At 34.0% G+C, this 22,351-nt stretch overlaps 1 protein-coding gene across 2 annotated transcripts in view; it reads right to left on the reverse strand.

Annotated features, from left to right (window-relative positions):
- Positions 1-22,351, reverse strand: part of taf2 (TAF2 RNA polymerase II, TATA box binding protein (TBP)-associated factor) — a 152,675-nt gene that overhangs the window by 21,802 nt on the left and 108,522 nt on the right. Inside the window, exons 21-23 of one of the 2 annotated variants that reach the window (XM_052577873.1) lie at positions 20,910-20,979; positions 10,531-10,640; positions 7,212-7,390 (exon numbers count right to left, since the gene is read on the reverse strand). In XM_052577873.1, the coding sequence (XP_052433833.1) occupies positions 7,212-7,390; positions 10,531-10,640; positions 20,910-20,979 (359 nt within the window). Of the gene's footprint in view, positions 1-7,187; positions 7,391-10,530; positions 10,641-20,909; positions 20,980-22,351 lie in introns of both variants that reach the window. The other variant, XM_052577871.1, reaches the window with a different exon arrangement.

The following is a 22,351-nucleotide window of genomic DNA, read 5'->3' on the forward strand; positions in this document are numbered from 1 at the left end:
AGTAAATGTCTATAACTCTGAAGTGAATTGAGATATTTTCACCAAAATTGACACCTAGTGGTCAAAAGTTATAGCAAAATTTCCAAAAAGGCTAATAACTTTTGAATAAATCTGGCTATTGAAAAGTCAAAAGTTAAGGTTTTAATGGATTCCTTGGGTCAAGCCGAGAACATAGATACCAAGTTTTCCTTATTTGGCCAAACTTCCGGTCCGCCATCTTGATTTTCAGTCAAAACCAAATTTTCGAACTCCTCATCAACCGTTGGTCCGATTTTCACCAAAATTGAATCATATCATCTTCATACCGAGACACCTAAAAGATATGGATTTCGTGTCGATATACGAATCGGTTCTCATTTAGGGCATCAACTAATTTGCTGGAAGGATGCCAACATGCATTTGAGGCTATATCTAAGCAAAGCTTTGACATTTTTGCACCAAACATTGTATGTGTCATTGTCACCTCACACTGACCATTCCAAACTAATATGGTAACAGCGACACCTATTGGTTACACGTGATAAGCCAATAATTCATATTACTAGTTGTTGTGTTTATCGTTTTCAAGCCATTTTGCCTAAAATAATCTTAAAACGGTTTTATCTACTCATTCCTGCCATTCGTCTGAAGCTTGCTTCTGTAGTGCTTGGCCCATATTTTTATTTATCTTTTTTAAACACCTTCTTAAATATGTGGTTACATATTAAATGACAAATAGCTAAGTGGATTCAGCCTTGTAGTACTTCAGAGACTGGGAAATTTGCTTAGTTTGACTATAAGAATTACTTTTCACCTGTCTAGACATCAAATGCACATAATTGAAACTACTTCATTTTATCTGCATAGAAAGAAGACTTCCGAGACACCAACATTTGTGACCCCGGACCACAAAACCAGTCTTAAGTCACACAGTTATATTTGTAGCAATAGCCAACTATACATTGTACGGGTAAAAATAATAGATTTTTTTTAAATGCCAAAAATCACTTGGATATTAGTATAGTAAATATCATTATCTATGAAGATATTTTGTTAATTTCCTACTGTAAACATATCAAAATGTTTTTTTTTTATTAGTAATATGCATTGCTAAGGACTTAATTTGGACAACTTTAAAGGAGATTTTCTCAATATTTAGATTTTTTTATGCACCCTTTATTGTCTTATCCTAACAAACCATACATCAACTACTTTCAGATTATGTATAAATCTAAATTTCTAAAGGTTTAACATTATGACTGGTTTTGTGCTCCCAGGTAATATTTCACATTGTGATCTTCAACAAATTAAACATCCAATAAGCATTCTCACTCGCGCGAACATGTGCTTGATGAGAGCCGATTTGTAGAACACACCAAACAAACTAGCTCGACAGATGCTCTTTAACACACAGAGAACTCTGATTGGATGTTCAGTTTAGCAAACTAATCAGTGGTTGAGAATTAGAGGGAAAGTGATGAAAAAAGTATGTATATCAAGTACATCAAGACCTCCCTGTCAGTAAACAAACTAAGGCCTGTTCCAATGTTACGTGATCTTACCCAACCATTCCATTAGGTTTTTATTTTTAAATTTAAGTTAACAACATGACTGAAATTCAAATGGTAAGCAGGAGCCGCTCTATTTTATATAACTGCACATAACTCGAACATCCTTATTTAGCTTACTCCTTTTAAATGATGAAAATATACTTTTGATAGCTGCTAATACAGACTGCTAATTCCTCATGCATGAGCAGAATGCACCTGTTAGTTTGCAATCAGCTACAGTCTGTGCAGTGTGTTCAAGTGTAAGTTTGGGCCAGACGTATGGAAGTAAAATAATGACTTATGTCTTAGAAACAAAAAAGCATGCTGAATAGCACTATCTGAAATGATAATGCAGTGCATTAACAGTACTTGAATTTTAATGCCTTGTATTTCCAGGGCTTGCATCTTTAGGTCCTGAATTTGAATATAGTTGTTCATTTAAGCTGTGAAAAATTCAATTCAAAATATTTCACACACCTTTTCATTATTAAAAAAACAATAATTCATATTCACGTTCCAGAATTCACTTCCAAAATATTAAATCGGTTAAAAAATACAAAATTTCGGTTCATTTTATTACACTTTCCAAATTCGCTTCCACAAATTCAGTGGTTAAAATCTGGCAGATAATTCGCCCTTTCACATCCGGGAGCTGCAGGAATAGCAGTAAAGCACAGAGGCATGATCTCCATCTGCTGTCAGTCACTCTCCAGCAGGTGGTGCAAGTGGCTGTTAAATAAGGCCAAAACAACAGGTGGATTAAGTAATACAGTTACAAAAACTGATCTGCAGAAATTAAGCAAGCGCTAAACAGAAGTTTTGATTATCGGGGCATGTGGAAAAGCTGAATGTGTGTATGTTTATTTCAACATCTTTGCTGTTACCAAGCAAGCAGCATTCAAAGAAGATTATAATGGTGTTTTACCCAATGCTAAGAACTAACGTTACATCTAAGGAAGACATATATTGCTCTCAGTTGTTTAGTTTCTGTAACTTTGTTTCATGGCTTGTGCGTCGCTGTGCTGTAATACTGGGGATCCCCTCACGTTACACTCCAGGATTCCCCAATGACGAGTAACGCTTCTCAATCAATTAATACTGTGATATAAGACCTCAGATTTCAGAATAATTTTTTTTTATGATTATTCAAACTATATAGACTACACACAGACAAATATGAACAAACGGTCAAGGTTTCACGCGGTTTCCCTCAGAAATCTGTTAAAGAAAAGAAAACGCATTTCGTGGATCATCGCACTAACAGTGACATCGATTAAAAGACAAAACTCACATCTTACTGATGATGCAAACTATATACAGACAGATGAGGATATGAACGCAAGTTACGAAACAAAAAAAACTGCATGTTATATATATATATATATATATATATATATATATATATATATATATATATATAAAACATTAACGTCTTATTGCCTCAAGATATTAAATGATTAAATCCGGCATTTAATTAATACAATATATTACTGTATATTATGTACATTTAAGCAGATGAGCCCAGAAATGAGCCTCACAAACAACAGTTTCACCAAAATTTCACCATTTTTTTTCGTAAAAAGAAAACCAAGCGCAGTAGTTTTATGTTTGATATTTGCCTAAGCTGCTTTAGGGACCATCTGCAAATTTACCTCAAAACAAAACGTAGTACAATAATATATTCAAATTAATCAGTTTACAATAAATTAACAATTTACTCAAACTGACTAAATATACATGGCCAACATACTACACAAATATTTTTCAAGAAAAAATTATAATACTTCAACTCACTTTTTTTTTTAAATGGGGGTTTTCGTGTTCAAAATGTTGTATGTTACTAGTACGTTACTAGTGACCAGACTGAATTGCTACAGTTTAAATTTTGCCAATATCTTCCTCACTGTATATAATAACTGATAAGAAATTACTGTTATTCACAATTTTTATTTTATTTTATTATTTTATTATGTTCCAAAGGTTGTAGTACATTCCTAGTGACTAGACTGACATACTATAGGTAAATTTCTCATACTATAGGTAAAATACCTCCCTTGCTGCACATAAAGTACATTAATATTTTATAATACAACCTTTGGAACATGGAAAAAAAAAAATTGGGGTCTTTAAGATTTTGTTTTGTTTTAAATAATTGCGAATACACTATAAGGCAGATATTAGCATTTTACATGAATTACATAACATACTACAACCTGTGAAACATGAGAAAATCCCTTTGGGTAAATCTTTTTTTTTTTTTTTTAAGAAATGTATGTACTGTACATAATGTAAAGGAGATATTGGCTAAATCTAACCTGTAGTAAGTCAGCCTTGTATCTAGCAATGTACTACAACTGTTGGAACATGAAAAACCCTTTCTGGGGATCTTTAATATGTAAATAATTGTATACTGTAATTATATGAAGGGGTATTGGCAAAATCTCACCTGTAGAAAACCACTATGAGAAAAACAAGATTTAGAATTTGACTGTGTTATTTAAAATTGTAATTAAAACACATTGGACCTTTTAACCCAGTCAGTGGAATTCCCTTGGGTGTGGTAGCACGTCAATAATTTCTTCAGTTTAAATTTTCAGAATGAATATACCTAGATTGTTTTTAACTCGCTTTTTTATGTTAATATAAATTGGTTGCATATAGTTAAAACTAATCATGGTATTGATATCTTTGTGGGACTGTCGACTTTATAGATCAGTGGTAATGGAAATCAATTATAAAGAAAATTCAGCGCATTGGATTCTTTTTGACCTCATTTGCTTGCCTGTATATAGTTTGAATACGCATCAGTAAAATGTATTCTGATTAGTGCTGTCAATCGATTAAAAAAAATTAACTAATTAATCGCACAATTTTTTAAAATTAATCGCGATTAATCGCGATTAATCGCAATTAAAAGACTGAAACTTTTTGGATATGTAAATGTAAAATGTAAATAATTAATGTAAACTCAAGACAAAGAAACTATTTAAATTCAAAATATGATTGTTTATTGGAATTTATGTTTAACTTGTAACACAGATTTTCTCATGTAAACAACATACCTGCAATAAACCATCAATATTCTCCAAATTAACTGTTGGCTTGAAAGCCATATTTATTACAGAAATAAAAACACAGGCATGTAAGTACCATTTGAATTTCAAAACAATCAATGCCAATAAAAAACAAAAATGATTTCCATGTTGAATTCTAAGTGGACTGCAAAAAAATTCCAAAGTATAGTCATTGCCAGTGCTTTAAGTGGGCCAGTACACACAGGTACTCAGTACCGCCACTTCCAAATATAGCTCTTGAGCGTACCGCCACCTCTCCGTGCGCCCAGAACGTGCTTGTAGCGTGCCGGTACGCTCATTTGGACATCTGTTTTAATAGAGGATTTAATCTTTTACCTGCACTGCCGATTTTCAGAGCGCCATTCACAATGCGAGCTTCCTAATTCATCCCACCCAGAGCAGAAACTACATTACCCATTCACCCTTAAATTATACAAGTGAATAGCGCGTGTGTCGCTTTTCCCACTGTTAAGTGTCAACAACTCAACGTGGCCGGAGAAGGTGTGTGAAACTCGTTGTGAGTTATACTAAAGCAAAATCTTGAGTACTTATTGTCTGATAAACATTAAAAACTGTCTGCGGAGGTTGAGTCGTCCTGCAGCCCCCGCTGGCTGCTCATTGGCTGCAGCATCTTTTTTCTAAGTTCTAAAAAAATACCATAGACGGCAAGGCACAAATTTAGATATTCATTTATCTAATTAATCTATAGCCTATGCACAAAGACAATATGATCTTTTTGTCCCCTTTTTGTTTTAAAGCTTGATGAAGAGAGAGAGCGCAAGTTGCTGCAGCTGCGAGGAGGACAGTATGCACGCGTACAGGAGTGATTGACAGTTCGCGGCACTGTGTACAAAAAATACTCCGCTACACAATTATTTCGTTATTTCGTTTAAGCTTATTAACGTTAGCGTTACAGAAAGGTCTGATTTACGCACTGTTACAGTCATTGTTTTTTTTTTTTTTAAACAATGACATTTGAGTTCATGATTTTAATGTTGCTGTTTCTTGTGGCAGACTGAATGAAGAGTAATGTTTCTTGTGGCAGACTGAAGAGTAATCCGGCAGAGTTTTATACTGAAACTTTCCGTCTAAAAGTCCTTCCTTGGTCTTATCCATATTTCTTTGCACGTTGAACACACATAGGCCACAACTGGAAATAAAAAAAAACTGCAACCGCGTTAATTGCGTTATTTTTTTTTAACGCGTTAAATATTTCAAATTAATCGAATGCGTTAACGCGCTAATTTTGACAGCACTAATTCTGATATATGAGGTCTTATATCACAGTATTAATTGACTGAGAAGCGTTACTCGTCATTGGGGAATCCTGGAGTGTCACGTGAGGGGATCCCCAGTATTACAGCACAGCGACGCCAAGCCATGACACAAAGTTACGGAAACTAAACAACCGAAAGTAATATATGTCTTCCTTAGATGTAATGTTAGTTCTGTACTTCAGCGTTGGGTAAAACACCATTATAATCTCCTTTGAATGCTGCTTACTTGGTAACAGCAAAGATGTTGAAATAAACATATGCACAATCAGCTTTTCCACAAGCCCTGATAATCAAAACTTCTGTTTAGCGCTTGCTTAATTTCTGCAGATCAGTTTTTGTAACTGTATTACTTAATCCACCTGTTGCTTTGGCCTTATTTAACAGCCGCTTGCACCACCTGCTGGTGAGCGACTGACAGCAGATGGAGATCATGCCTCTGTGCTCTACTGCTATTCCTGCAGCTCCCGGATGTGAAAGGGCGAATTATCTGCCGAATTTTAACCACTAAATTGGTGGAAGCGAATTTGGAAAGTGAAATAAAATGGACCGAAATTTGCCTGTCGAATATTATACATCATATTTTTTAACCGATTTAATATTTTGGAAGTGAATTCTGGAATGTGAATATGAATTATTGATTTTTTTATTATGAAAAGGTGTGTGAAATATTTTGAATTGAAATATTCACAGCTTAAATTAACAACTATGTAAAATATCAGGACCTAACAATGTAAGCCCTGAAATTCAAGGCATTAAAATGCAAGTACTGTTAATGCAATGCATTATTTTTCAGTTAGTGCTATTCATCATGCTTTTTTGTTTCAAAGACACAAGTTATTATTTTACTTCCTTACAGACGCAGTCAACACGGGACAACAACACTGTTGGATTTTGTATCACGGACTCTACCTTACCCATGTTTCACTTCAGTAGCAGTATAAGTGCTTTGCAGTACAATAGTGGAAGACACACCTACACTGACACAGCCTTTGGTTTGATTCTGGTTTGTAGCCAACTGAAAACAAGACTGTTGCTGAGTATCATGGTGAAACATTTCACACAAAACCAGTCTGTGCAGCTAAAATCTAAACCTACCTAAAAGTTTAACATTAAAATTTTGATATTGCAAGCACTTATTCAGTAAATGTATGTTTGCAAAAATTTATATATTAATAAAACAGGGAATGTGTTTGCACTCAACTTTTTGCACTAATAAACTTTCATAGCATTTTCTTTTAATTTTAAGCAACAATAAAAAAAATTTAAAAAATGTAATAGGGCATTAGGAATTTAAGTGGGAAGTTTACAGTGCTGGTGAAAGCCATGGTCACCTCTGGGCCGCCAGGGCCTTGTTCAGATTTGATGGTTGGGTTAAGAACTGCTTTCTTCTCCTTCAGGTTAAGCACAAGTCCCAACTCCGGTAGTGGCAGACAGGAGGGTCGGGTCAGCCCAAACAGAGTGTAATATAGATTCACTGCATCGCATCGCAAACGCCAGTCATGACAGGTACCTAAGGCACATACAAAGAGATACGTAAATGGCAACATAACACATTCCTAAGTGAAAAAAATTAAATCACCAGACTGGTAATTTAGTGAATGTGAAATTTTTAATGTGGAATTTAGTGAAAATGTATGCACATCTAAGGTATGCATGATGCAATTAATGCATGCATACGATTTTAAACAATTAAATGGTTGATAAATTACGGTAAATATTGGGTCCCTAAAATGTGGTCAACAAACCTGGAACTACTACATGCTTTTGAAGCCATAGAAAATTAATAAACATTCAAATTTCTGTCAGCCAATCAAAATCAGCAATGCCATGAAAAAAAAGCATAAGCATATCAACAAATTGTGGGGAGGTTTAGTTAAGTCGATCATCTTAGGAAATCCCTCTCTCAGTGGCAATGCGCTACTCCAGAAACATACTATCAGCCACAAACATTGCAGAGAGAAAATGTTTTTATTTCTGAGATATAAAACACGGTATGAGCTGTTGATTAAAATTTCTTAAACTACATTTCATGCAAATTATGCACAGAATCGAATCCAACTGCACCATTTTCATGGGCCATTTTTTAAACTGAAAAGAAAAAAAAAAAGAAAAAAAAACACGCAGCCATGCATTTTGGGAAAAAAAACTTTGTTGAAGTGATTTGTGTGTGCGTTAAACAAAATAGCAGACTGTGCAACTTTAAAAAAGCACTGGAAAAAAACAGCGTAAGATTATGTGGTAAAATATTTTTTGACCACCACCTACAATGCCTTAAACCAAATATATATATATATATATATATATGAGAAATGACTTTCATCACAGCTGGCAATTGCTCAGCATTTGTACTGCCAAGAGTGGTTGCAAACCCAGAAAGAACAGAAGTGTTTTATCACAATAAATCTTTTCACAGTGGGAGCAGAACAAGACCACCCTGTCAGAAAACAAACCAAGAAAATACTCACTACAACATCTTTAAAAAAAAAAAAAAAAAAAAAAAAAAAAAAAAAAAACACTGCCAGTGATTGCACAAAGATTTATGAAAGTTCCTTAGAAAAAATGCTGATAATTAAAAACAAGTTATAAAGTAATGTGGGTTCCAAGGTATATTTATTTTTTTATATATAAATTTTTTTGTGTTTCAAGCCAATTGTTTCTTAGCAGTAGACAATCAGAATTTGATTGGATTTTCTGCACATAATAATAATAATAATACATTTTATTTAAAGGCGCCTTTCATGGCACTCAAGGACACCTTACACAATTCATTAAAAAAAAAAGACATTATTCAATCAAACCAGTACAACAACAAACATTAAATCACATAAAAGCCTGCCTAAACAGATATGTTTTAAGACGAGATTTAAAAACAGAGACTAGAACTGTTGCGAACTTCTACAGAAAGAGAGTTCCATAAATGGGGAGCAGCAAAGCCAAAAGCTCGTGACCCCAGAGAAGTTGTCCGAGTGCATGGCTGAACAAGTGTAAGTGCAGAAGCAGATCTTAGAGTGCGGGAAGGAGTGTGTATATGAAGAAGATCATGGAGATATGAAGGAGCCAAATTGTTAAGTGCTTTGTAAGTTAAAAGTAAAATTTTAAAATTCACACGGAATTTAACCGGGAGCCAATGCAGCTTCTGTAAAACAGGAGAAATGTGTTCAAAAGTGGAAGTTTTGGTAATAACTCGAGCTGCAGCATTCTGTACTAACTGTAATTTATGAAGAGATTTGGAAGGAAGCCCATAAAACAAAGCATTACAATAGTTGATTCTTGATGTTACAAGAGCATGCACAAGCGTAGCAGTACTCCTGAGTGAAAGGACAGGGCGCAGACGACTTATATTGCGAATATGGAAAAATGCAGAACGGGTAACACTATTTATGTGAGATTCAAAAGACAAAGTTGTGTCAAAAATGACACCTAAACTTTTGACCTGATTCGATAGAGGAACAGAACAGTTATTTATTTCCAGAGAAGAAATATTCGACTTACTTATTGTATTTTTTTGAACCAACAAGAAGAATTTCTGTTTTACGGCTGTTCAATTGTAGAAAATTACTTGAAAACCAATCTTTTAATTCACTTAGGCACTCACCAAGAGCAGAAGAGGGAAACTTAGAAGAAGGTTTAGAAGACAGGTAAAGTTGGGTGTCGTCAGCATAACAATGAAAGTGGATATCATATTTCCTAAAAATGCTGCCAATAGGTAAAAGATAAATAATAAACAGAAGAGGTCCTAAAACAGAGCCCTGGGGAACACCAGTGACAACATAAGTGGGTTTTGATTTAAACTGTTTAAGTTGTACAAATTGAATGCGATCTGTAAGATAAGAACCAAACCAGCTTAAAGCCATACCAGTAATTCCAATAGATTCCAGCCTGCTCAAAAGTATGGGATGTGAAATGGTGTCAAATGCTGCACTAAGGTCAAGAAGTATAAGTATTGATAGAAGACCAGCATCAGCCGCTAGTAATAGATCATTAGAAATCTTTACAAGTGCAGTTTCAACACTGTGAAAAGCACGAAACCCTGATATATATCAGCACGAAAACTGCTCATATAAATTATTGCAAGAGAGATGTTCACGGAGCTGATGAGCAACAATTTTTTCCAGGATTTTTGACAGAAACGGTAGATTTGAAATAGGTCGAAAATTAGCAAAATTCTTTGTGTCTGTCCCAGGTTTCTTTAGAATAGGCGTTATAACAGCAGTTTTAAGTGCAGTAGGGACAGTGCCAGTAAGAAGTGATGCACGCATAATATCAGTGATTAAAGAGGAAAGAAATGATAAACCAGCTTTAACCAAGTGAGTCGGTAATGGATCCAATTGACAGGTGACAGATTTAGATTTTTGTACAATGGAACAAATGTCCTCAACTGTGACATAAAAGGTCTCCAAGTGTTCTGAGGATGAATACATGTACTGAGAATTCTGGGAGACATTTTTAAAACAAATCACCTTGAGAGTTGCATAACATTAGTATTGATATACTGTATATTTACTAAATGTGAGAACATATTTACAAAAGTATGTTTCTATATATGGATATTGTTTGGGTTTTTGGCCTAGTTAACTTTGGTAAATTGATTAAGTCAATATAAGCACCACAAGAACTTACAAGGAGAAAAATTAAATGTGTGCATTCTACCTGAGTTCATCAGCTTCCATAGTTGGTCCACTAAAGCTTCATTACACAGCAAGGAATCCGCTGCCTTGGTGAAAGGTGGATTCTTGGCAAGCATGCTGAGAATCTCATGCCTAAAGAGGGCAGAATTGTAAAAACTAAATTAAATCTAACAAAACATACAGTAGTTAAATAGTAATGGATGTATCTGAAGATGCATCTCAGGATCCTCCAATATAACAGTTTAGTGGAACAATTACATCACAGATCCATTCTTATTCCAGTTAAGCAGACATATACAGTTTGTATCAGCATGTAGCTGAATATAAAAATTGAGGACACAAGTAGTCATTTTGAAAATCATTTCAAAATAAATGTAATGAATATTTTTGAGTTGTGAACAATGTGTTTGGTTTCACCAAAAAATGTCAAGTGGTAAAAACAAATATTTCTAAATATATATTTATATTCCAATTTTTTTTTAAAGTGAAATCTTAAACATCTAGACTCTCTACAGTGAACACATTATTATTTAGCATTATAATGGCTGGATATTTAGTATCTTCATCATTTTATTTTACTTTTAAAGACAGAAGAATAATCAAACAACTACACAAATAAATGCATTAAATGTTCACAAACTAGTTTTAAGCTATTTGTTCAATTTGACCTGTTTTTTGTTTGCTCAAATTAAGAATTTACATGGTTGCACCACCTGACACCAATAACGATGACAGAAAATTAGCTGAATACTGCATTTTTATGTAGGCAGCCATATCACCCAGTAGCCCAAGACTGGTTCTCCACTTAAGCTAAGCAGGGTTGAGTCTGCACAGTACTTGGATGGGAGACACTATATTGTTAAAAGCACCGTCTTTAGGATGAGACATTAAAACAAGGTCCCAGGATGTCTTTCGAAAAGATTAGAGGTGTGACTTTGGCATCCTGACCAAATTCGCCCATTGGTCTCTACCCATCATGGCCTCCTAATCATAATCATATCTATTGATTGGTTTCATCACTTTGTCTCCTCTCCACTAATAAGCTGGTATGTAGTGGGCATTCTGGTGCAATATTGCTGCTGTCACATCATCCAGGTGGATTCTGCACACTGGTGGTAGATGAGTAGATCCCAGTCACAATGTAAAGCTTTGAGTGCTTAGAAAAGCACTATATAAATGTAACAAATTATTATTACTATTATTAAACATGTCAATAACACACACATATACAGCATCCTCCAATAATATTGGCACCCTTGGAAAATATGAGTAAAGGTAGGAGTGAAAATAAAGCTCCATTGTTGATCTTTTTGATCTTTCATTCAAAAAAAAGTCACAAAAATTCTAAACTTTCATTGAATTAAATCGATTAATAGTGGGGAGAAGATCTCATGATGAAATAAATGTTTTTCCTCTAAAATTTCATGAGTTAAATATCTCTGAAGTACGTATATTCCCATTCATATTTTCATTTATTTTTTAACACAGTAGGGTGACTAAGAGCATGAAATTGTCCAGCCATTACTTCCTGTTTCACAGGATTATAATTATGAGGAACACAAATGCCAAATTCCCTTAATAAATCTATAACAAAGAGTAAAACCAGAGAACATTTATAAAAAATAAAAAAAATCCTCTACATCACACGTTGTTTGGGAGGGTTTAAAAAAAATCCTCTCTCATCCAAGAACAAACTCCAGCATATTCAGTTGGGGCAAAGTCATCAAAATATTTCAGCGATTTTTATCATATTTCACTGCTGTACACATGCTGTTGTTATGTCCAGTGAAAGTGCAGTTCTGACTCTCTGTCCATTCATTTAGATAGGAGCCTGGTCTTGTTATTCTGAAATAGCTGCCTGGAGGTGTTGCCAAGATGGCGGCCAATAGGCACGACTTGGCTGAAAGGACTTTGGTGTAGTGTAGACGGAGATTGCTTCTGAAAAGCAGTGAAAACGTCGGTGTAGACGATAGGGCTGCCCACATTTGATGTAAACGTATGTCGGGTTGTACAGTATATTGAGACAGAAGCACCCAATGTGAAACTGATAGAACGTGCATTGTAGCACGACACAATATTTCTTCAAAAGCAGATCTTGGAGATATTATCGACCATGATCAAAAATAGTCATATCACACACCCCTAATGGTGATTTAACAACAATGTAATGGTTGACCTCCTCTGATAACTATAAAACATAAGAATATACTGCCATGTTACTATTTACTGCTGTTAGACCCCTGGCAAAAATACCATCAGAAACATCGCCAATTTGCGGTTCAGGACTAGTGGTCGGCCGATATATCAGCATTGGCCGATGCGTTCGATACAGGACTTTTATTTTGATGCCGCTGAGAACGGCAGCTACTGAGCACAAAGGATGCTCACATTGTCCCTATTGTTTGCTGTTGTCATTAACAGCGTACAGACCTAATACAGATAGAAGTCTGTCTAATAATCAGATAGAACAATTTAACAAAGTATACAAATGTATTCAACATTTGAACAATTCCTTTTATAGTAATAAAAAGGAAAAACATTTTAAGACTTTCTTGTTTGCCATCAGCATTCAGCAAATACATATTTACATAATTCAAACAAATCTTTGAATGTCTAATGAACATTTAATTTCACAACCTAATTAAAATCCAGTTGTAAGTTCTTGTGAAGTTTGCAATTGTATCCTGCATGATCGCGTGTGCAAATGCGAATTGAATGCGGACAAGAGGAGAGTTCAGCTTCAGTGGAGACACGTGATTGAACTTTAAACTCCTATACTTTGTAATCTAAAGTATAAACACTTTACACAATTTGTTTATACATTATGAAATTATTTCAAATGTCTTAAATATTAATTAAAATAAATACAAATATATCGGCTTTATATCAGTCATCGCCGAAAGATATCAGAAGTCAGAAAAAAAACAAAAACAATATCGGTCTACCACTATTCAGGACTTTTCATCCACTGGTCATGTTTCAATTCATGCCGTGTTTGCAGCAGTGTTGAGCAATACAACCAATCACAGAGATATTTGTTGATTTAAGTTTGGACAATGTAAATAAAATAAGCTTCTTTGATTAATTTTAATTGACTTTGTTAGATCACGATGATCTATAGTAAGATAAGTGACAGCTTTACTGTGATAAAGGGGTGCACCCATTGCGCACTAAGCTATAATCAATTCAGAATTTACATACATTCCCTCATGGATTTCCTCTGATAACCATTTATCCAATATTACCATTACTATATCAGTTAAATAAGTAAAGGTGAAGCAGGTGCTTGCGCAGCAAAATTTGCTGCACATGTCGACACACGCCTGTGAGTAAATAAATACCATATGTATACCATAATTTTCTCTTTCATTATGCAGCAAACTTATTAAAAAAATTGTGAGAAAAAAGAAGTACCAAAAAAAAAAAAAAAATGTTTTTAAATTGTTTCAAATTCTACAGTAAGGTGGGCCATCCAAAATGATGGTTCTACCACCACCGCCATGTCTGCAAAGTGCATTTGCAGCTTTTGACCGCTGAGTGGCGCTTTAACCACAAGTTATCAAACAAGCACATCAAAGCACTTTTTCGCAAATAGACGTCAGCTTTGCCTTACTGATGTGTTACATTTGATGGCTGCAGTTGGGGAAAATGAAAGAAAAACACTGTAGGCATTTAAAATATTTACTATTCACAGATGAAAGTTTAGTCCTTAAGAAGATATGTGCGTTTCTTAGAACAAATTCAACCAGGATAAATGTCAAGCCTATGAGCCTGTGCCTATATTTTTTCTACACCATATTTTAGATTTGACATTTAAATAGTGTGAAGTATTATTTATATAATATGAATTATGTGTTATATTATTCAAAAGAAATTGTGTTTTACTTTGCATCGGAATATTAAAAGTGGTAGCCTATAGTTAGCTAGGCTTGCGTGTTTTATAAATTATTTCCTTTATTTTAGTAAAACGTGAGGCACTCCCATTATTTAGGCCTAATTAAAACAAGAAACTAATAAATTAAACCTGCTCGATTTAACTAAATTATTGAAACTGAGCATTCGAATAATGTATCTCTTAAATTGTGAGGGTAGTTGCATCTGAACAAATTCTTATTCATTAGCTTGGTTTAAACTAATTTTACTTTGTTGGATCAGCAGCTATGCTAATGATGTCTCCATTTTGTTTCTATGTTTTGCCACGGGATGTAAGTAGGATTTACACAAGCTCCAGTCTGGATCCAGAACACCTGAGAAGAGATGATGCTGACCATCAGAGGACCTCAGATGATGCGAACCCTGAATCAACAAACAGAACTAACAAATATTGCTACAAGTGTGACTACATCATATAAAAATTATTAATTAATAATATTAATAATGTTCATTGTCTGGCTGACTACGTCTTGTATTAATTTTTGTAAAAATCCTGTCAAACTTGCATAAACTGACAGTCACCACCATAAGCTACTACTAAATATTGTAGAAACATACTTTTCTGTAAAGTTGCTTTGTAACGATTTGTATTGTAAAAAGCGCTATACAAATAAACTTGAATGAATGAATGAAACTCTAAAGAATGGAATGATTAATAAAACGACTTCACATATAAACTCAAGTTATCTCATAATCAACAAAATATAATGAACAACTTCTGTGATTTTAAATTGAGTCTTTTCTTGCTTTCATATAATTTAATTAAAAAAAAAATACATACAAATATATAATAATAAATTGCAGCCACATTTAAATGCAGGTTTGTATAATATTCCTTAAAATATCAGTGCAAGATTTGCTCGGCGTGCATTATGCTGAGTGCTCACGCAGCATTTATTCTTATTTGTCTAAATATTTTATCTTCATTACAAATCTTGTTTGGTTTTATTTTGGATAACTACATGTAAAAAAAAAAAAAAAAACAACAACTTTGTAATGCATATGCAAAATGTGAATTATTATTCATATTCAAGTGTTTGTGCAAAAATTATTAATATGCATGCATGACAGGGAGGCGCCCTTTCGATCATGTGATTTTTTTTCCAGATAATGAAATAACTGAAAAATGGGGTGTCCCACATAAATGAGAAATATATCTACAGAAAGCTTGAAATGTTTTTTAAACAAATCAATTCAAAATGAAAGCATTGTGTAATCTGTGAAGGTTGCATTTCTCTCTAAAGGCGCATCCATGTGGAGAGAGCCAGCACTGTGAAATTCATCTTGCAGCTGACAAGAAATCATTTGTTTATTAATAAATAAACAGTCTCCTTTTTCACAATTGTTAGGCTGCTTCTGTCTGTGCTTTGTGGCAAACTTAATGCGTGTGCTTGAGCGCAGAATATATTAAGGCTCATTATGGATTATAAATGTAAATTTAATATAAACCTGCGATAAGTTGAATAATGCAATGAATAATGACAAATGAACGACTAGTAATGAAAAATGTTTGAGGGAGCAGACCTATTAAATATCCTCTAGACATCTCTGTTAAAGTTTTTTAAGCATTTTATACACGTTTGCATAAATCCTTCTGGTCTGTAATGGAGAGATGCCTACCCTTCTTTACAGGTATTGTGCTTCTGGTTTGTCCATTTTAAATCACAAAGTCTACAAAATATAATGTCTCCCAAAACTCTTTTTGTCACGTATGTAACACATGCGTATTCCCAAATCTAAAAAAGCCTATAAAACATAAAGACTGATATTTTACTGATGTCTGGACTCTGTTTGGGATTTAGAAAAACTTAACGAGGTGGTTCAATATATTGCTTATGAATAGCCAACATTCTGTGAGAATTTATATTTCACACTCTAAAAAATATTGTATGGACCCAACAAAATGAAATGATTGCAACAGAAGCGACGAGCACATTTAAAAAAAAAAAGTGGGAGCGTCACGGTTTTCATTCGTTGCAAGAGCGCTCCACCACCTCCCTTAATATGACTGCATATTTAGCAAGAATTCACATGATAAACATTTAGCTACAGCTTGATACACAATCTCTCTGATCAGAAGGTTATAATGACGCCAATAGTGCACTTTATTCAGCAGAGATCATAAACATGAGTAAGTCTCTTTTTATTTATATACTTGTATTAGGTTTCACATAATGTGTAAACATTATACTAGTTAGAATTTTTCCAAACTATAATTCTTGACTAAATTTATAATCAAGTGAAACATTATGAAGTTATAACATTCAAAATAACATTCAATAGCTTGATTTAAATAATATAAATGTAACAAATAAATGTAAGTAACACATGTAAGCAGAGAGGAGATGGAAGCATGATCATTTAAGATCCACTGACAGGGCTCTTTTATGTGTCCCTCGTTCACGTTTGAAAACTAAGGGTGGCAGAGCCTTTTCAGTCACTTTCTCCCAGTCTGTGGAACCAATTGCCTCTAGACTGCCGCCTTGCACCTTCCATTACCATTTTTAAATCAAGGTTGAAAACATATCTTTTCTCCTTAGGATTTTAATTTCAATTCATTGTGGTTTTATTGTATTACATGTCTTGTTTGCTTCTTTTCTGTTTCTCCTTTTCACTTTTAATTTTATTTTACATTGTACAGAACTTTGGATAACTTTGCTATCCATACAGCTTTGCAAACAATGCTGTTCTTTCAATTTATATACAAAGAAAAAAACTGAAAAAAAATATTCTCAGCTCTTTTCCACATTTATAATAATAATAATGATACTAATAACAATAAATGTTTTTTTTTTCTTTGTAAGAAATCAAGTGTGTGACTGAAGCAATGATGCTAAAAATTCAGCTTTGAAAGTAAAGCTTAGATTTTTCCTAATAAACTGTTAAACTACACTCACAAGTGAATATTAAATTATTTTTTAGGATAATTAAATATATTCTAAATAAACTACAAACATAAAAATATATACATTTATTTTGTCCTCACATTCTTTCTTGTAACCCTTCTCTCTCTGTCACACACCTGACTGAAAGGCTCATTATGCAGCTCATCATACACCTTTGTATTCTCAGGTGTAAATCAAAACATAATGCTTAAAGTTCAAACCCTCTCGCATAGACCCTTTCAACAAAAAAAGTGTCTTAGAAAATTTAAATCAATATATTGTTTTCTGTGAGTAAATAATTTGATTTTAATAATTTAGAAAGAAAAATTCTAGGCTACAAGCTCCAGTTCTCAGAAGCCCAGGAAACTAATGTTCTGTATGTGTTTTATGACCTTATTCAAGTGATTTACAATTTTTAGTTTTTCACTAACCACGCATAAACATTTTTTTCTCAAAAACACAATCATGTACATACATGCAGCTCAAATATTATTATTATAGACCAGTTTGTGCTAATTAGAGTGATATTAGACTTTAGCCATTTAAATGTTTATAAGCAACTGAAAAAAACCCCACAAATGTCAGGGCATGACAAAACTTGTCCAAGCCCCAAAAATACCCATAGACCTCAGAGGGTTAAAACATGACGGCACCTTCCTTAAAAAAAAAAAAAAAAAGAAAGAAAGAAAAAGGTTGTAGGAGATATGACAGCGATTAATAGATTTAAAAAAGAAAAAAGTGGGTGCTTCACTTCAGAAAACGAATACTGCTTGTAAGAAATACTATGATGAACCTCATTGCTAGTTTTACTTGATCTTAGTGCTGAGTTCGACACCATAGATCATGAAATACTCATAGATCAATTAGAAACCTGTACAGGTATTCAAGGGCAGGCTCTAAGATGGTTTAGATCCTACCTGTCCGATCGCTACCATTTAGTTTTGTTAGATGGGGAGTCATCTTATTTTTCACCAGTAAAATATGGAGTGCCACAAGGATCCGTCCTAGGTCCCCCTCTATTTTCCATATACATGTTGCCCCTTGGTAATGATACTCAGCTATATATCTCAACTATACCAGATACAATTTCTAAATTATCTAAGCTAACAGAGTGTGTTAAAAATTTAAAAGATTGGATGACCAATAATTTTCTCTTATTAAATCCGGATAAGACAAAGATAATTAGTGGACCAAAAAAAACAGTACACAGAATCTTGTAGATTACAATTTGCAACTAGACGGATGTACTGTTACTTCCTCTACAGTCAAAAATCTGGGTGTTACATTAGACAGCAACTTGTCTTTTGAAAATCATATTTCCCATGTTACAAAAACTGCATTCTTCCATCTAAGAAACATTGCCAAGCTACGGAATATGTTACCTGTTTCTGATACAGAAAAGTTAGTTCATGCATTTATGACCTCTATACTGGACTATTGTAATGCAACTTGAATGTAACTTCTAGGTGGTTGTCCTGCATCTTCAATAAACGAGTTACAGGTAGTCCAAAATGCAGCAGCTAGAGTCCTTACCAAGTTAAGAAAATATGATCATATTACCCCAATTTTACAGTCTCTGCACTGGCTATTAAGTTCCATATCAGTTACAAATGATCATTACTTACCTATAAGGCCCTTAATGGTTTATCTCCTGTGTACCTTATTCCACGTTACAATCCAACACGCTCCCTAAGGTCACGAAACACTGGACTTTTGGTAGTTCCTAGGATAGCTTAGTCCACTAAAGGAGGTAGAGCGTTTTCATATTTGGCTCCCAAACTCTGGAATAGCCTTCCTGATAATGTTTGGAGTTCAGACACACTCTCTCTGTTTAAATCTAGATTAAAAACATCTCTTTCCCCAAGCATTCGAATAATGTATCTCTTAAATTGTGACTGCAGTTGTATCTGATCAAATGCGCATTTTTATTCTTTAGCTTGGGTTAAACTAATTAATTTTACTTTGTTGGAACAGCAGCTATGCTAATGATGCCTCTATTTGTTTCTAGTTACACAAGATGTAACTAGGATTTACACAAGCTCCAGTCTGGATCCAGAACACCTGAGAAGAGATGATGCTGACCCCTCAGAGGACCTCAGATGATGCTAACCCTGAATCAACAAACAGAACTAACAAATATTGCTACAAGTGTGCATCATATAATAACTGCTGTTAATAATGTTCATTGTCTGGCTGACTAAGTACTGTATTAATTTTTCTGGAAAATCATGTCATATGCACACAAACTGACAGTCACCACTAAGAAGCTACTACTAAATATTGTAGAAACGTAATGATTTGTAATGTAAAGAGTGCTATACAAATAAACTTGAATTGTAACTTATTAATCCATAGAAATAATTTAAGCAATTAAAACCTTTTTTTTTTTTTTTTAAATACTAGATTCAACTTGAATTTCAATACTATTAAACTGACTTTAAAATCTTAAGGAGTTTATAAATTGAAATGGTAAAATGTCAAGTGCACATTAAATAATGCTATAGGCTTATGTACAGGATATTTTTTAGTTCACTTCACTTTACAACAAATTCTTTAAATGTAACAAATTTATCAGAACAGAACAAGAATGAAAAAAATAAATAATCCTAATGGATAAATATACTCGCAGTATAAAATAATATAGGCTTATAAACAAAAAAAATTAATGAAAAAAAAAAATCATAATGAGAAAAATATGCCAAAGTGGAGCGCTGCTCAATGACTGCTGATTCCAAAGAATATGTGCGCGTGAGACAACAGCGAGATCAAGGTCACAATTCACAATTTTTGGTCACACAGTAAAGGCAAATGTAGAGTGTTAGCAGTTTGAAGAATCAAGAATAATAACAGAGTTAATAAGAATTACTTGTAAATGCTGGACCGTTCTCATTTCGCTCTGCAAATGGAACCTGAAGATTATTATTTATTTTCTTTTTTTAACCAAGAATGAACTGAAATTAAAACATTTAGCTTATAGTCTCATATATACATATGCCTATATATGTAATGGCTGTTTAATAACGATAGCATGCATAAAATACTTCGTGTAAAGGTCTTTAAATTTATGGTTTTACATGTTCCTTTCATCTCCGTTCACAAACCAACATTTTACAATTACATTCAGTTCGCAATCTGTCCCTTCGCGCCACCTGGCGGTAGTTTTGTGAATGATTTTAACACGCGACTGACTTGCAGTTAACGCCGCGGCCCTGCGGTATTACCCATTCTGGCTGTCTATCTACTATTACTTTAGATAAATGGTTAAATGGTAAATATGAGCAATCCCTAATCTCTGTGCTTTAATACTACTGGTATTTGTGAAATTGTGTTTATAGGAAAGTTTTCAAACTCTTTTTAATAGTTGTCTTAGTTTGTTCATATGTGTGGATGGCTGCAGCACCTGACATTTTGCAGGTTTGATATATCAAAACATTAAATAACAATTTCCATTTACAAAAAACACATTATCAAATAAAGTGATGCAATGTCATGAAAGTATTCAGTAATTTTAAAAATTAGTTTACAGTTATACATACATACATAACACACATCTGAAGACACAATGTTTGATATCATTACTGACCTTATGTAATGGACTGGATCATTCTGTACCAAATCCAAAAGCCACTGCAGTTCACTGGAACTCCTATCAACTGTCAATTAACAGAACATGAAATGCACAATTTACAAGTCAGCAACCTACAAAGCTCTCCTTCACTGACCACCAGATCAGGCCATGAAAGCATGCTGGCAGAGCTCAAATAACAAAACTTATGTTCACTTCATGTTCCACAGACGTTTCAAAGAATATACAAATATATTCAGCACTGCTGAATATTATTTTCTTTTTAACTGTAATGCCCTTCCCTTTATCGGAAAGCCGAATAGACACTTTGAATAGATTTGTCCAGTTCTGTTTAATCCTCAAGCATCCTTTGTATAGGAACCCTTAATTGGTCCTTTGTGGACAAATTTGGAAACAAAAGTCTCAGATGTGATCCCAATATTTTATAAATGTCATATAACTATCTTTGAAAAAATAAAAATAATTGTACGCAAGTGTGTTTTTTTTTTTTTTTTCATTTTATTTACCTTATGGGAGTTCGTGCAATTAAATGAGTGGAGACGACATGTGAGCTGGATGCTGAAGCCGGGAACTGGCTAACTTTTATTTACAAAACCACACACTAGTCAAAACTCTGAACTCTTTAAGGGGAAAATGCACACTGCCGTCAACTAACATTCTCAAAAGGGGAAAACCACCATATGTGAATTCTATCACATCATTAAACATAAGGTGCCACACAAGCCAGGAGAACTGTTGAAAAATAAAACAAAGAAAACGGCGATCGCTATAAGTTGGGCCTCCATCAGCTGACAGGCGCATCAGAGTGAGTTACGAGGGAACGCCAAATTCAAATATACCATCTTTAGCCTATCTTTCTTTCATTATTTTTTCTGGTGGATCGCCTCTCCTGTTTGTGACACTGTACGCTGCAAAATCATGCCGTGTTTTTACTACCAAGATGCAGTTTCTGACCGAGAGTTATTCCATAATGGACACAAACAGTTCTGTTGCTGAAGAACTGAAACGTAAACAAAGGAATTATGATCCATATTACAACCTTATTGCTTCGTTGGACTAAACGTGCTTCATGAGATGTCGTTCAGTGGACCCTTACCTTATTAACTAAACCAGGATTTACAGCTGTGGATGTGTTTATGACTCGTTATTACGACGGATATGGTATGTACAGCGTTTCTAATGTTCATGTTTTGATGTATACTGCTTACACAAATGTAGCAAATACAGTCTTTATAAGCTTTCCATTGAAAAACAGCGATCTGTCGTCGATGCTTGAGGCTTAAATCTTTATAATGATACATAGTTTGTCAAGATTAAATTTGTCCCGTTTCACTTAATCTATTCATAAACACTGACACGTGCAAGTTGAAAGGCGTTCAGGACGAGGGCGTTTTTGTGCTGGCTAACAGGTTAAACAGCCTGAATTTTGAAAGACAATA

Source organism: Carassius gibelio, chromosome B16 (genome assembly GCF_023724105.1).
Source record: "Carassius gibelio isolate Cgi1373 ecotype wild population from Czech Republic chromosome B16, carGib1.2-hapl.c, whole genome shotgun sequence".
Classification (NCBI taxonomy): domain Eukaryota; kingdom Metazoa; phylum Chordata; class Actinopteri; order Cypriniformes; family Cyprinidae; genus Carassius; species Carassius gibelio.